The sequence below is a fragment of the Bison bison genome, unplaced genomic scaffold (assembly GCF_000754665.1).
Source record: "Bison bison bison isolate TAMUID 2011002044 unplaced genomic scaffold, Bison_UMD1.0 scf7180017864260, whole genome shotgun sequence".
Taxonomy (NCBI): domain Eukaryota; kingdom Metazoa; phylum Chordata; class Mammalia; order Artiodactyla; family Bovidae; genus Bison; species Bison bison.
Window position 1 is genome coordinate 10871198 of NW_011494832.1, and position 14555 is coordinate 10885752.

A 14555-nucleotide genomic window follows, 5' to 3' on the forward strand; every position below is an offset into this window, starting at 1 on the left:
CTCAGCAGGGAAAGCGCCTAGTCCAAACCACTGGACCGCCAGGGAATTCCTTAATGCTCCTTGTTTTTGTTTTTTGTTTTGACATGGCTATCAATTCAGTTTTAATTATTTGTTTATCACGTTCCCCCACTTAACATATATATGGCTACACTTTTCCAAGCTGCTGCTGCTGCTGCTAAGTCGCTTCAGTCCTGCTAGTCACTCTTAACTTCTCCGTAGTTTTCCAAATACAGATTAACCTTATTTGCATTTGGATGAGGAAGAAACCAAGGCTCCGAAGCGGAGAGGCCCGGCTAGGATCTGAAGTCCAAGCTGGTGGGTCCCATCTAGACCTGTCCTGGGCTACTGGCTGACTTGCTGTGGCATTGGCTATGCGGGATGCCATATGCTGGGGCTTTCGTTTTCTCCAAATTCAGCTTCAGTTCCGCAGATGTGTTTCTGACCAGCTTATCGCTGAGTGAGTGACTGGTGCTCTGTAGTAGTTTCCGCCCCCCACTGCGACTATTTCTTGCGCTTTCAAGCGGTTTCAGTTCCCTTAAGGCGCCACCCCTAATGCGGTCCAGAGCTCGAGTGAAGCCGGTGGTCTCCGAGCTGTGTGCCACAGCCGTGCCCGGAAGTCTTGGGGCCAATCGGAACAGCCAAGGCGATGCTGTGGGGCCCTGTCCTCTTGTATTTCTTCCTAGCATACCTGCCAGAGACACAAACCCGTGAGTTGGGAGCGAGGGGTGGCGGGCTGGGAGAGTGGAAGAAGCTGAAACCGGCCGAGAGTGGAATTTTTCAGATCACTGGAAGCTTAGTGGTGACTTTCGAAAATCTTGGTGCAGGCCGTCACTGGCTTATTTGTGCGGGCTCTGTCAATAAGGGCAGCTAGTGTAAACAAGAGGAGAAAAATGGCAACCTACTCCAGTATTCTTGCCTGGAGAATCCCGTGGGTGGAGGAGCCTGGTGGGCTGCCGTCTTTGGGGTCGCAGAGTCGAACACGACTGAAGCGACTTAGCAGCAGCAGCAGTGTAAACAAGAAAGAAGTTGGCAGATCTCTGAACCAGGTCAGAAGTCATAATTCTGTAGTCTTGCTCAGAATAGATGTTCCTGGTTTCCCACTCCAGTATTCTTGCCTGGAGAATCCCCCAGGATTTTGGCGGGCTACAGTCTATGCGCGGTCGCAAGGAGTCGGACACAACTGAGCGACTGAACTAAACTGAACTGAACAGTCTATGCGGTCGTTCAGGAGGGAGCGACTAACACTTTCGCTTTTACTTTTAAAGTCTTTGGAAGGGCAAAGGCACAGCCAGAAGCAAAAATTTGGTATGGATGGTATTCAAGGTTTTAGATCATCTTTCTTTACAATTTAGAGTGTGTTTATTTATTTACAAAGTATGTGCATATTCCATTATAGCAGTACATTATGTTGAGTATACGAATTTACAGAAACAAATCCAAAAAGATGAGATAAAATATTTTAAATAACTTAAAAAAAATTGATCACAAGCTTGATTAATGACAGAACTGAAAGAAAATAACGTAGCACACACATTCATCTTTTATTCATATGGGGAAAGGGCTTCACTGAAGTGTTTGTTTAAATATGGCTCTTCCAGGAAAACCCCATAGGGACAGTATGCAAAACTCTCACCACCCACTAAGCAACAATTTTTGCATTTTCCTACATGCAGGTTATTTGCAAAACCATTGTTCCCAGCCACAGGTCTCCTAGCACAGTTTCTCAGCAGCTATTATTGCGCTCCAGACTCTAGAAGTGTACCAAGAAAGCCAGAAGGAAAGCCAGACTCATGACTTTAATTACTGGGTAAAATGTTTCCAGACCAACAAGTAACAACTCGTGGAAAATGAAACAAATTCTTGACATATCTGAAACATATCTGGCAGGGTGAATTTTTTTAAGTCTTACCTATTTATGAGCAAGAGAGGAGGAGAAATGGGTTCTTTTTTTTTGAGAAATGGGTTCTAAATAAAGCTTTGCTACTAAGCTTCAGTTTTCTCACCTCTAACATGGAATTTAAGCAGCTACTTCATACAGTCATCAAAAGAATTAAAGAAATAACGGCAGACCACAGAGGAAATGCTCCAGCACAATGATAATTTTTAGGAAACAGTTTCTGTGCAGGCGTTAAGTGGTGTGAGTGCTTTAATAGGAGTACAGTGTAAACATTTCCATATTTATACATTTCCTATCTGCCTGAATGGAAAGTCATCCAGCTATGGCTGCTTGGCTGAGCCTTAGAATAAAGGGGAGTTTGTGCTCAGTGTCTTCCTTTTGCTCTTGTTTTTGTGGTTTTTCCCTCTCCACAATCACTCCCTGGAGTTCAGTGTCTCCGAACATCTAACCACAGCCTTGCTCCCTGCATAGCCCCTGTTAGGTGCAGGGTCACAGTAGGGATCAGCAGAGAGCAGACAGGGACTGCCGGCTTGCATGTCCACTGGGTCCTCAGGAATGACCTCTGACCTCAGTAGGTGCTTCTCAATGGAATCTAGATCTGAGTGGGGTCAGAGTCAGTTCACAGTGAGAGGGACTTTATTCATCAGAGGAGGCGCCCATGTCAAGGGGTAGAAGTGCAGAGGTTCTTCGGAAAAAAGAACAATGCTGTTAAAAACAGAAACGCTATGAATAATTTACAGAAGAATGAATTCAATTGGCAGATAAACATGGAATTATGTTCAATATAACTTCATAAATTAATGTATAAACTAAAATGTATGTATTTTAACTGCCATTTATAGCAGTGTGACTAGACCTAGAAAATATTATATTTAGTGAAATGTCAGACAAAAATACTATTTGAGATTACTTATATTTGGAATTGAAAAATAATACAAATGAATGTACCTACAAAACGGAAACAGACTCACAGACATAGAAATCAAATTTGGGATTACAAAGAGGAGAGAACAGAGGAGGGACAAAGTAGGGATACGGGATTAGTAGATACAAACTAAGTAAAGTAGATAAGCACCAAGGATTTGTTGTACAGCACAGGAAATTATACGCATGATCTTTAATCTGTTATGGAATACAATTTTTCAGAATACTGAATCACTATGCTGTACACCTGAAGCCAACACAATGTTGTAAAGCAGCTGTACTTCAGTTTTTAAAAATTTGCACTTCGCTCTCATCCCCCCACCCTGGGGCCATGGAAAAACTGTCTTCCATGAATCTGGTTCCAAAAAGGTTCAGGACTACTGCCCTAGCTGGTAATGTGGGTAGGCCTTATCTGATCAGTTGAAGGCCTTAAGGGGAAGACAGGTCTGAGGAAGAGTGAATTCTACTTTCAGACTGCCTTTGGACATAAGCTGCAATATCGTGTCTTCCTTAGGTATCCAACATGCAGCTCTGCCTTGCAGATTTGGGCTTGCCAGCTAATTCCTTAAAGTAAATCAATCTTACCCTGTATATATTCACTTATGCAGAGGAGTGTAATTGTCTTTTCATTGTTTTATGTTGTGCGCCATGTCTCCTATTAGACACATGCTCATTCCCTAGATCCTCACACAGTAAATTCTGGAGCTCTCTCTGACCCACTGTTGCTTGTTCTCACCTCAGGATCACACTCTCTGCAGTATTTCTACTCAGTTGTGTCTGAACCGGGTCCAGGAGTCCCTTCATTTATGGCTTTTGGCTTCGTGGACAACCAGCCCTTCATTCGCTATGACAGTGAAGAGATGAAGGCAAAGTCTTGTGTTCATTGGTTGAGGGAGGAGCCAAGTTACTTTGATGATGAGACCAAGATCTTCACAAGTCGGATGAAGATTTTCCACTTAAATCTGAGGAATGTACAGCAATATTACAACCAAACCAAGGAGGATGGTCTGAACAGAGCGCTGGCACAAAAGCGAACAAGTAGGTGCCTCAGAGAAAGCAGAGGGAAGTGGTGCTTGTCACTTCATACCAATCCCCAGGGGTGAAAGGCTCTTGACAAGTGTTCCCATAGGGTCAGGCTGGGGCAGAAGAACATGTACAAGTTATCACTTGAGAATGAAAGCTGAGCTGGTCTGGTCACAATGGTGTAGGGTCTGTGTGACGAGAATTAATAATTAATAGATTAATTAAGCAGTTTTACTGGGTCATGGATATATGCTGAACATCTTTTGAGTGCTAGAAATGGGGACCCAGAAAAGTATAAACTGATGTTTGTCTTCAAAGAGCTTATAATTCATATGGGAAGGTACTCACACTTCTGTGAAAAGTTTATTGACCCTTCACTGCATACCCAGAGATGTCAAAGACAGGAACCTCCTTGAATGCCATAGTTTACTGAGATTCATAGATGAGATACCCCAGTGGTCAGAGTTTCATGAATGAGGCAGAACTTTATATAGAACCAGGTGGATATGTATTACTTAGGTCTATGAAGAACATAAAAGATGTTCCAAGCAGTAGGAAATTAGGGTGGAGCAAGTCGTGGGGTAGGATTTGTCTTAGTGAGCTCGAGGGATGGACTGAAATTTAATCATTTCTAGTTAATGGCTCTTGAGACTTTAGGTCTGTTGAAACAAGTTTGTAAAGGGCCTTGAAGCCCAATCAAGGCATAAGCCAGTGAGAAGTATAATTCAAGCTGAATACTGAGGCTGCTCAGCTTTTTCCCGTTGATCCTTCTAGGAACATGAATTCAACAAAGGTTTATCCGATGGTTACTTTACAGGCACTGATGTAGACTCTGCCTTTCAAGGGCTCACAGTATAAGAAGAGAGTGATGGTACACAATAAAGTTAGAGTATGCAAGTTTGTTAGACTAGGAACTTGAGCTGGGAATCTGTGGAAACTTAGAAGCATGTGTGCTGAATCCAGGCTGCAGTGATCTCAGATTTATTCATATTTGGCTTTGAAATTCATTTGAGAAATTTTTCAGCAGTTTGGGCTTGTTGATGCTATTTGCTTTCTCTAGTATCTTGTGTTGTTGTCCTTTCGTCGCCAAGTTGGGTTGCAAAAGAGTTGGACACAGCCTAGTGACTAAACAGCAAGTGACCTGACTTAGCGATTAAACAACAACAGTAAGAATATTAGTCTGCCTGGCCTACCATGACAAAATACCACAGACTGCATGATTTAAGCACCAGAAATTTATCTTCTGACTGTTCTAGAGACTGGAAGGTCTAAGGTCAAGATTCAGCAGGGTTCTCTGTGGTGAGGGCTCACTTCCTGGCTTGCAGTCGGCCACATTCTCGCTTTTCTTGGTGTGTGCCCATGGAGTGAGGGAGAGAGCTCCTTAACCCCTCTTGTCCTTGTTGGATTAGGGCGCCACTCTCGTGACTTCATTTAAACTTAATTACTTGCTAGTATCTCCGAATACAGTTACATCAAGGGTTAGGGGTTCAACATAGTGAATATTGGAGGGATAAAATTTGGTCCATAGCTGTCAAGGAAAACTACTCAGTACATTGTCCCCTCCTGTGTTAATGCTGTGTAGTGTGGTCCTGTTCTCAGGAACTTGAGCTTAGACTCTGAGGCTGTTAGCCTAGAAGAGACCTGTTAGGTCATAATCTAACCCTCTTTTTATACAAGATAAATGTAGAATGAATAACTTGCCCAGATCACACAGTTCATGGCAGAGTTCAAATCTGTAGCTCCCAATCCATGGCCTTTTCAATACCTCCTGGAACCAACCATAGACCATTCCTCAAGCAGAACTGACTGTAATGAAAAGAGATCGTTATTAGGGCAAAACTAGTTTGTCTATGGAATTTGAATGTCCTCTAAGGAGAAGATAAGAGATGGGAAGGTATCGGGGGGCTGGAACCTTGGGTGGGAGGCCTTGGGGGCAGACTGTGCCCAACTGACACTGGCTGACACCACTGTCCTGGGGCTGGGCAGGCCCCCACACCCTCCAGTTCACCTACGGCTGTGAGCTCCTGGAGGACGGCAGGACCACGTGGCACTGGCAGTATGGCTATGATGGTGAGGACTACCTGAGCTTGCATATGGACCCTCTGCAATACACAGCAGCCACATTCGTTGCTCAGTACACCAAACAAAAGTGGGAGGCTGGTGGGAACTTCATAGAGAGAGACAAGAACTACTTGGAGAAGGAATGCATCCTGTGGTTGTGGAGATACTTGACGTTTGGAGGGGAGAGCTTGAACCGCACTGGTAATGACTTCCCACAGCCCAGCCTTTCAGCCCTTCCCCCATCCCCAGCTTGGGCCATTTTCTTTGCAGAGTGTGGGTGAGGGTATCTCCTCCAGAACTGACCCAGCACAGGGGTGTGAGATATTTAGCGTGGGATGGCTGGGGCCAATGTGCTGATGATGACTTCCCTACAAGCCATAGATGTGGAGTGGGGGGACTTCCTATCTTGAGTCTCCTGGGCAGTGCCATCTGATCCACCCATTATTTATTTTTTAATTTTTTAAAATTTATTTTGCTGAAGTATAGTTGATTCACAATGTTGGATTTTTGTTTTTATTTTTGTTTTTTACCACACCTCATGGTATCTGGAATCTTACTTCCCTGACCAGGAATTGAACCCAAACCCCCTGCAGTGGAAGCATGGAGTCTTAACCACTGGACCACCAGGGAGGTTCCCTGAGCCACTCATTCTTATTAGTGCCAAGGAAACTACTCTCAGGAGGACACAGAGCTGCTTCATAGAGTCTTGAAGATTTCTCATCCTTTTGGTGCTTTCCCACTAGATACACACCTATATGTAGAAAACATTGACCAAAGACTTGATACAAGAGTCGAGAGCCTTTGAAGGGGCTCTTATCCTGGAGGATAACGTTAGACTGAGTTCTCGCACCCTTGACTTGAAGCTGGCTCAGCTTACTGTGGGTCCCTCTACCCTCAGATAGAGGAAGTTCCCTTTCTCCCACTGGTTGGCAGATGAGCCATCAGGAGTTGTGGTGGCTTGGTCTTTGGAGTCGATGCTACTCAACAAACCTGGCCTGCACCCTCCCTGCTTTGTGTACCACAGAGCCTCCCAAAACACACATGACTCATCACCGCATCTCTGACCGTGAGGTCACCCTGAGGTGCTGGGCCCTGGGCTTCTACCCTGCGAAGATCTCACTGACCTGGCAGCGCAATGGGGAGGACCAGACCCAGGACATGGAGCTTGTGGAGACCAGACCTTCAGGAGATGGAACCTTCCAGAAGTGGGCGGCCCTGGTGGTGCCTTCTGGAGAGGAGCAGAAATACACGTGCCGTGTGCAGCACGAGGGGCTTCAGGAGCCCCTCACCCTGAGATGGGGTAAGGAGAGGGATGGATGGTCAACCTTATTATCAGGTAATCAGGAGCCTTCAGGAGAACTTCAGCAAGGTTAGGATTCATGCCTGAGGTCAGGGCCCCTTTGCTTTCTTCCACAGAACCTCTGAAGACCTCCGTCCCCATCACAGGCATCATTGTTGTCCTGGTTCTCCTCGTGGTCACTAGAGCTGTGATCTGGATAAAGAAGCTCTCAGGTAGGGAAGTGAGGGAGGGATCTGAGTTTTCTTGTCTCACTGGGGGTTTCAAGCCCAGGTAGAAGTTTGCCTGCCTCGTTACTGGAAAGTACCCTCCACACACTTGTGCTTGGTAAGTCTGGGGGTTTTGCTTGCACTTATTCTTTGTAAGGCACATGTGAAAATGGAGACCAGTATCAACATGATGAATCTGGTGATGGGGACACTGAAGGTCAGGGAAGGTCACTGTGAGGACAGGCCTCTGGGCAGGTGGTTGGTTCAGGCCCTGCATACCTACTTTCATCATGGTTTTGGTCCTGCCCTGGGTTTTCAGTCACAGTTCTGGAAACTTCCCTGGGGTCTGGGACTAGGTGGTTTCTTTAGCGGCTCATGACCTGTCTTCTGCCTGGCTTCTCACAGGATATTATCACTCTACAAATGGAAAAAATAGAACCTACTTTCAGACTGCAAGTAAGTACCAAGTATAGGTAGGGTCTGGTGGCAAACCCTGAGACCCTTGGAATAGTGCAAATGGGAGCCAATGGGGGAGCTCACCCACCCCGTGATTCCTTCTTTATCCCCATCTCTGGACTTCCGCCAGGTTCTGGATTGTTCTCCCCTAGGCAGCAACAGTGCTCTGGGCTCTGATGCTCTCACTGATCCTAAAAGTGAGACTCTTAAGGGACCCCCAGTGGGAGAGAACTTGGGGCAGAGAGGACACACTGGGTGATGGAGATTCTTTGATGAGACATTTGAGCATGTCGGGGGGCTATTGGGAATGACCTTTTATGATGACTGACCTGAACTTGTTCATGATTATTTTCTTTCACAGTCTAAGAGAACGGCTTTGTCTGGAACTGAGTGATACAAGGTTTGTTTACGCCCCCACCCTCCTCCTTTGTGACGAGGTGGGGCTGGGCAATCTCTATCCTTGTCTTAACTCCATGTTACACTGAGTTGTAACTTCTTACTCCTTATTGAAAGTAGGAATCTGGATATCAATTCATTTTTTCTATTTACTTATTTATTTTTGGCCCTGAGTCTTTGTTGTTGCCACTGGCTTTCTCTAGTTGTGGCACATGGGCTTCTCGTTACAATGGCTTCTGTTCAGTAGTAGTGGCGCACAGACTGAATTGCTCCATGGCATGTGGAATCTTCCCGGGGCAGGGATGGAACCTGTGTCTCCTGCATTGGCAGGCGGATTCTTAACCACTGGACCACCAGGGGAGTCCTGAATTTGTTTTTTTCTGATTCTTGTCATGAGGTGGGGTTGGTGGGTTAATTAAAGGCTAGGAAGATTCTTAAATTGTGGGAGAAATGAATGGAAGTGCTGAGAACCTTTTAAAATCTGAGTGTTTGCTATGCTGACTCTGTTGCAGGTGGGGCAGGAGAAGGCTGTGAGGAGCTGAGTGTGGACGGGGCCTGGGCCCAGTCAGAGCATCATGGGCTTTGATATGGTCGCTGCTGTTATCATCCTCTCAACATCTTTGTCCTTGTCTCTTCAGTAGAACCTTGTCTCACCAGGACCTGTGATCACAAGGACTGAGACATCACCTGAACCTTGTCTTCTGGACTGTGGGCAGTGAGGACCTTATGTGGCCGGGTCAACCAGGGCTCAGGACTGGGTCTGGTTCTCAGTCCTCGTCTTTTAGGTGTTGATTTTTTTTTTTTCTTTATTTCTATAGAGACTTACTCTTCTTCTTGTTCTTGCATATGGATTCTAGTCTTAATTTCCTCTAGGTGTCCCCCATCTCTACAGGAGCAGGAGTAATTTTTGCCTGTCATTGTCCCCCCAAGGCTCAGGGGGCCCCTGCTCACTGTAGTGTCTGTGGTCTAAAGAAATGACTCATCCAGCTCTTACCCCCCTTCCAAGGCTGTTTTCTGTGCTCTTAGCTCTAGAAGTGCTAGTGGTGGCTCAAATCCAGACTCATGGGTTTATAAAGCTGAGTCTAATTTAGATTTGCAGTGGTTTGGGAAATAGGACCCATAGGTCAAGGACCATTGCTTTCTCGAGTGGGACATGAGTTTGTGTGCTGTGGTGTGCAGGAGGGTTGCTGTGGGAGGAAGGAGGTGGGGGAGGGAGGGAGAGCAGCACTTGTGAGAAAAGCAAGGCAGCATTGACACCAGTCAGAGTAAATGTTGTGCTGTAGCTGCCGCAAGACAGCATGTGGCCCTAGGCTACGTTAATAAAGATACTGCCTTTAGAATATGGACTTCCCTGGTGACTCAGATGGTACAGAGTCTGCCTACAATGCAGGAGACCCGGGTTTGATCCCTGGGTCACGAAGATCCGGAGAAGGAAATGGCAACCCACTCCAGTATTCTTGCCTGGAAAATCCCATGGACAGAGGAGCCTGGTGGGCTACATTCCATGAGGTTGCACAGAGCCCAACAGAATACAGAGATGCTGTCCACTTATCATTCAATCTATGTGTTGTGTCAGATACATCACACATTATTTTTGCATCTAAGAAATTTCAGAAAACCAAAGTCAGGCAAAGTTATTGGCCTGTGGAGCTTGTTCTAGTGAGAAGAGGCAGAGTGTGCATTATGATCCTAGTAAGTGAGGGAGTGTTTCCCTTTGAGGTTGGTGAGTGCTCTGAGGAAGGTGACCCAGAGTATGAGTGTGTAGGGACAGGGAAGGTGGCTGTGTTACTAGGGTGGTCAGTGGGCCTCACTGAGAAGGTGACTTCTGAGTGAAGATGTGAAGGACATGGGGGAATGCCCACAAGGAGGTCTGGGCGAAGTTCTCTCCAGGCAGAGGTGCTTCAGTGAAAATGCACAAGGGCAGGAGAGAGTCTGTGTTCAAGGAAGAGTGAAGAGGATGCAGGTGTGGCTGGTGGAGCGAAGAACTGAGATGAGGTCTCATGTGTGTGCAGATCATGTGGCTTTGAGAATATTGGATTGACTTTTCTCTGAGGAAGACGTAGCACTCCAAGACAGTTTTGGGAGAAGAGGGACCGGTGTGACTTCTATTTAGAAGCATCAGTCTGGCTGCTGTGCTGGGGACAGAGCTGAGAAGTGAAGAGTGAATGAGGCGGTAGTGGAGACTGTAGAAATAGTGCAATGTCCAGGTTGGAAATGTTGGTGGTTGTCTCACGTGTGGGTAGGGAAAAATATTACAGAGTGACTAAAACTGGATATATCTAAAGATGGACTTTACAGCATTTCCTAAAGGATTAAGTCTGAGTTGTGAGAAAGAGGACACCCAGACTTTCAGACTGTGCAAGTGGCTCAGTGGCAAAGAATCCGCCTGCCAATGCAGGAGACCCAAGAGTCGTGGGTTTGATCCCTGGGTCTGGAAGATTCCCTGGAGAAGGAAATGGCAACCCACTCCAGTATTCTTGCCTGGGAAATCCCATGGATAAAGAAGCCTGGTGGGTTATAGTCCATGGGGGTCACAAAAGAGTTGGACACGACTTAACAACTAAACAACAACAAAAAAATATGGGTATTCAGTTGAGGAAATGCTGAAATTGGATGCCTGTTAGAAAATTCAAGTTGGGTTGTTAGTTGGGGCACATGTTTGGAGTTTAGGAGAGATGTCTTGGGTGTAGAAATAATTTTGGAAGTGACACCATATAAATGCTATTTATAACCTGCTGAGAGGGATTAGAAGAGGAAGGAACAAGGACTGAATCCTGGACCTCACAGCCCTATACAGTCTGATCGGATCGCGCACGTGCGCAGACTGCACGATTCTGACACACGTCTAGACAGCGCAGAGACCAGGTAGTCCCCGACTTACCTGTGCATGAGAATTCCCCGGACATCTCATTAAGTTCCAGTGGTCCAAAGTCGAATGTAAGAATCTGAACTTATAACAAGGTTGGTGCTGATGCTGCTCATCTTCAGAGCACACATTTAGTAGCAAAAATGTAGAGCAGGATTGCCACATGGCTGTTCATCAGCCTCACCTGTAGGCTTGTTGGATAAGCAAGTCTTGGGCTCTGTGCTCAGCTTTCTGAGATGGTGGGTCTAGGGAGAGGCCCAAGTGTTTTGCAGCAGTACCTATAAGCAGTCTTAGGTCTTAGCCAGGTTGAGGACGACTGACAAGGGTCAGTGATAGGAGCGCTCAGGTTGGGGAAGTGTCTTAAATCCACAATTAAGTTGTTTTTTTTCCTGAGAAGAAAAAAGCAAGACATCTGCTGGGACATTTATGTTGTTTGCCCTACTCTGGGATATGTAGCCAGGTGGAAAAGTGAGGAAGTGGTTATCAGCTCAGCATAAAGAACGTCTCTGAATCCTTACTCTCTGAAACTATTCCCTGCATTGACTTCTCACTTACTTCTTGGTGCAATCAATGGAATCCTAAGTTTTTCTAATTTAAACGTGTGTGTGTGTGTACATATGCTTACATACTTGGCTCATTTTATTTCAGGGACTGAGTCAGCACATTCGGGAACAAAATTTTTGATGCTTTTCTAAACTGAGTTACATACAGGAACCACTGCTCTGTTGCTGGACACAGTTGCCTTTGTTATGACGACACCCATGATGCTGGACACTCAACTGTGTGGCTAGAACTGCTATCACTATTGCTCTTGACAACTGAATGTCACTACTGCCACTCACGACCTTTGGCAAATGCCTTGTGCACACACCCAGCAAATATGTGTCATTATGTCCAGAGTCACAACTCAGCATGTGTTATGTGACTAAGAGTGCCTCTCTTTCCCAGCTGTGTATTTGGGGAATTGAGTTTTCCTCTCTCATGGAAGGACGTAGTGTCTGTCTTTCAAGACTCTTTCATGTTGCAGCTGATATCAGAGAAATACAAAGGAGTATGAAAGAGGACTATGAATGATTATACAGCAAACAAACTGGAGGAACTAGAAGAAATGGGTTTATACAACCTGCCAAGACAATCATGAAGAAACAGAATAGCTGAACAGATCAATAACAGGTAAGAAGACTGAATCAATAATCAAAAACTTCCCAGCACATGGGAAAGCTGGACAGCTACATATAAATCAATGAAATTAGAGCATTCTCTCACAACATATGCAAAAATAAATTTAAAATGGTTTTAAAGAACTAAATGCAATACTTGACACCATACGTCTCTTAGACGAGACTGTAAGCAAAACATACTTGGACATAAATCGTAGCAGTATTTTCTTAGATTAGTCTGTTCAGTTCAGTCGCTCAGTCATGTCCGACTCTTTGCAACCCCATGAACCATAGCACACCAGGCCTCCCTGTCCATCGCCAACTCCCGGAGTTTACCCAAACTCATGTCCATTGAGTTGGTGATGTCATCCAACCATCTCATCCTCTGTCATCCCCTTCTCCTCCTGCCCTCAGTCTTACCCAGCATCACGGTCTTTTCAAATGAGTCAACTCTTTGAATCAGGTGGCCAAAGTATTGGAGTTTCAGCTTCAACATCAGTCCTTCCAATGAACACCCAGGACTGATCTCCTTTAGGATGGACTGGTTGGATATCCTTACAGTCCAAAGGACTCTCAAGAGTCTTCTCCAACACCACAGTTGAAAAGCATCAATTCTTTGGCGCTCAGCTTTCTTTCATCCATACATGACCACTGGAAAAACCATAGCCTTGACTAGACGGACCTTTGTTGGCAAAGTAATGTCTCTGCTTTTGAATATGCTATCTAGGTTGGTCATAACTTTCCTTCCAAGGAGTAAGTGTCTTTTAATTTCATGGCTGCAGTCACCATCTAGTGATTTTGGAGCCCAGAAAAATAAAGTCTGACACTGTTTTCCCACCTATTTGCTATGAAGTCATGGGACCAGATGCTGTGGTCTTACTTTTCTGAATGTTGAGCTTTAAGCCAACTTTTTAACTCTCCTCTTTCACTTTCATCAAGAAGCTCTTTAGTTCTTCATTTTCTGCCATAAGGATGGTGTCATCTGCATATCTGAACTTATTTGTATTTCTCCTGGCAATCTTGATTCCAGCTTGTGCTTCTTCCAGCCCAGCTTTGATATACTCTGCATAGAAATTAAATAAGCAGGGTGACAATATACAGCCTTGACGTACTCCTTTTCCTATTTGGAACCAGTCTGTTGTTCCATGTCCAGTTCTAACTGCTGCTTCCTGACCTACATACAGGTTTCTCAAGAGGCAGGTCAAGTGGTCTGGTATTCCTATCTCTTTCAGAATTTTCCACAATTTATTGTGATCCACACAGCCAAAGGCTTTGGCATAGTCAAGGAAGCAGAAATAGATGTTTTTCTGGAACTCTCTTACTTTTTTGATGATCCAATGGATGTTGGTAATTTGATCTCTGGTTCCCCTGCCTTCTCTAAATGCAGCTTGAACGTCTGGAAGTTCACAGTTTACGTATTGCTGAAGCCTGGCTTGGAGAACTTTGAGTGTTACTTTACTAGCGCGTGCTGCTGCTGCTGCTGCTGCTGCTAAGTCGCTTCAGTCGTGTCCCATTCTGTGTGACCCCATAGATGGCAGCCCACCTGGCTCTCCCGTCCCTGGGACTCTCCAGGCAAGAATACTGGAGTGGGTTGCCATTTCCTTCTCCAATGCATGAAAGTGAAAAGTGAAAGTAAAGTCACTCAGTCGTGTCTGACTTCTAGCGACCCCGTGGACTGCAGCCCACCAGGCTCCTCTGTCCAATGGGATTTTCCAGGCAAGAGTACTGGAGTGGGGTGCCACTGCCTTCTCAGACTAGCGTGTGAGATGAGTGCAGTTGTCTGGGATCTAATCAAACTTAAAGGCTTTCGGATAGGGTCATTTATTTTTCTGGAGTTGAGCTGTAGGAGTTGCTTGTATATTTTTGAGATTAGTTGTTTGTCAGTTGCTTCATTTGCTATTATTTTCTCCCATTCTGAAGGCTGCCTTTTCACCTTGCTAATAGTTTCCTTTGTTGTGCAGAAGGTTTTAAGTTTAATTAGGTCCCATTTGTTTATTTTTGCTTTTATTTCCAATATTCTGGGAGGTGGGTCATAGAGGATCCTGCTGTGATGTATGTCAGAGAGTGTTTTGCCTATGTTCTCCTCTAGGAGTTTTATAGTTTATGGTTTTACGTTGAGATCTTTAATCCATTTTGAGTTTATTTTTGTGTATGGTGTTAGAAAGTGTTCTAGTTTCATTCTTTTACAAGTGGTCGACCAGTTTTCCCAGCACCACTTGTTAAAGAAATTCGCTTTAATCCATTGTATATTCTTGCCTCCTTTGTC

The 14555-nt window shown here is 45.2% G+C and overlaps 1 protein-coding gene across 3 annotated transcripts; it reads left to right on the forward strand.

Annotated features, from left to right (window-relative positions):
- Positions 1–518: 518 nt before the first annotated feature.
- On the forward strand, positions 519–12438 carry LOC104994538 (BOLA class I histocompatibility antigen, alpha chain BL3-7-like). 3 transcript variants are annotated; one of them, XR_825952.1, is made up of 9 exons: positions 519–707; positions 3563–3859; positions 5831–6106; positions 6930–7205; positions 7322–7417; positions 7817–7867; positions 8229–8267; positions 8776–9048; positions 11778–12430. XR_825952.1 is itself a non-coding variant. In XM_010848167.1 (8 exons), the coding sequence occupies exons 1-7, from the start codon at positions 647–649 to the stop codon at positions 8231–8233; spliced, it is 1062 nt and encodes a 353-aa protein (XP_010846469.1). In that variant the 5' UTR covers positions 519–646; the 3' UTR covers positions 8234–8267; positions 11778–12438. The 3 variants fall into 3 exon arrangements, 2 of the variants coding, with proteins under 2 accessions (XP_010846469.1, XP_010846468.1); XM_010848167.1 differs by lacking the exon at positions 8776–9048 and having other exon boundaries at positions 11778–12438; XM_010848166.1 differs by lacking the exons at positions 7817–7867; positions 8229–8267; positions 8776–9048; positions 11778–12430 and having other exon boundaries at positions 7322–7808.
- Positions 12439–14555: the final 2117 nt, after the last annotated feature.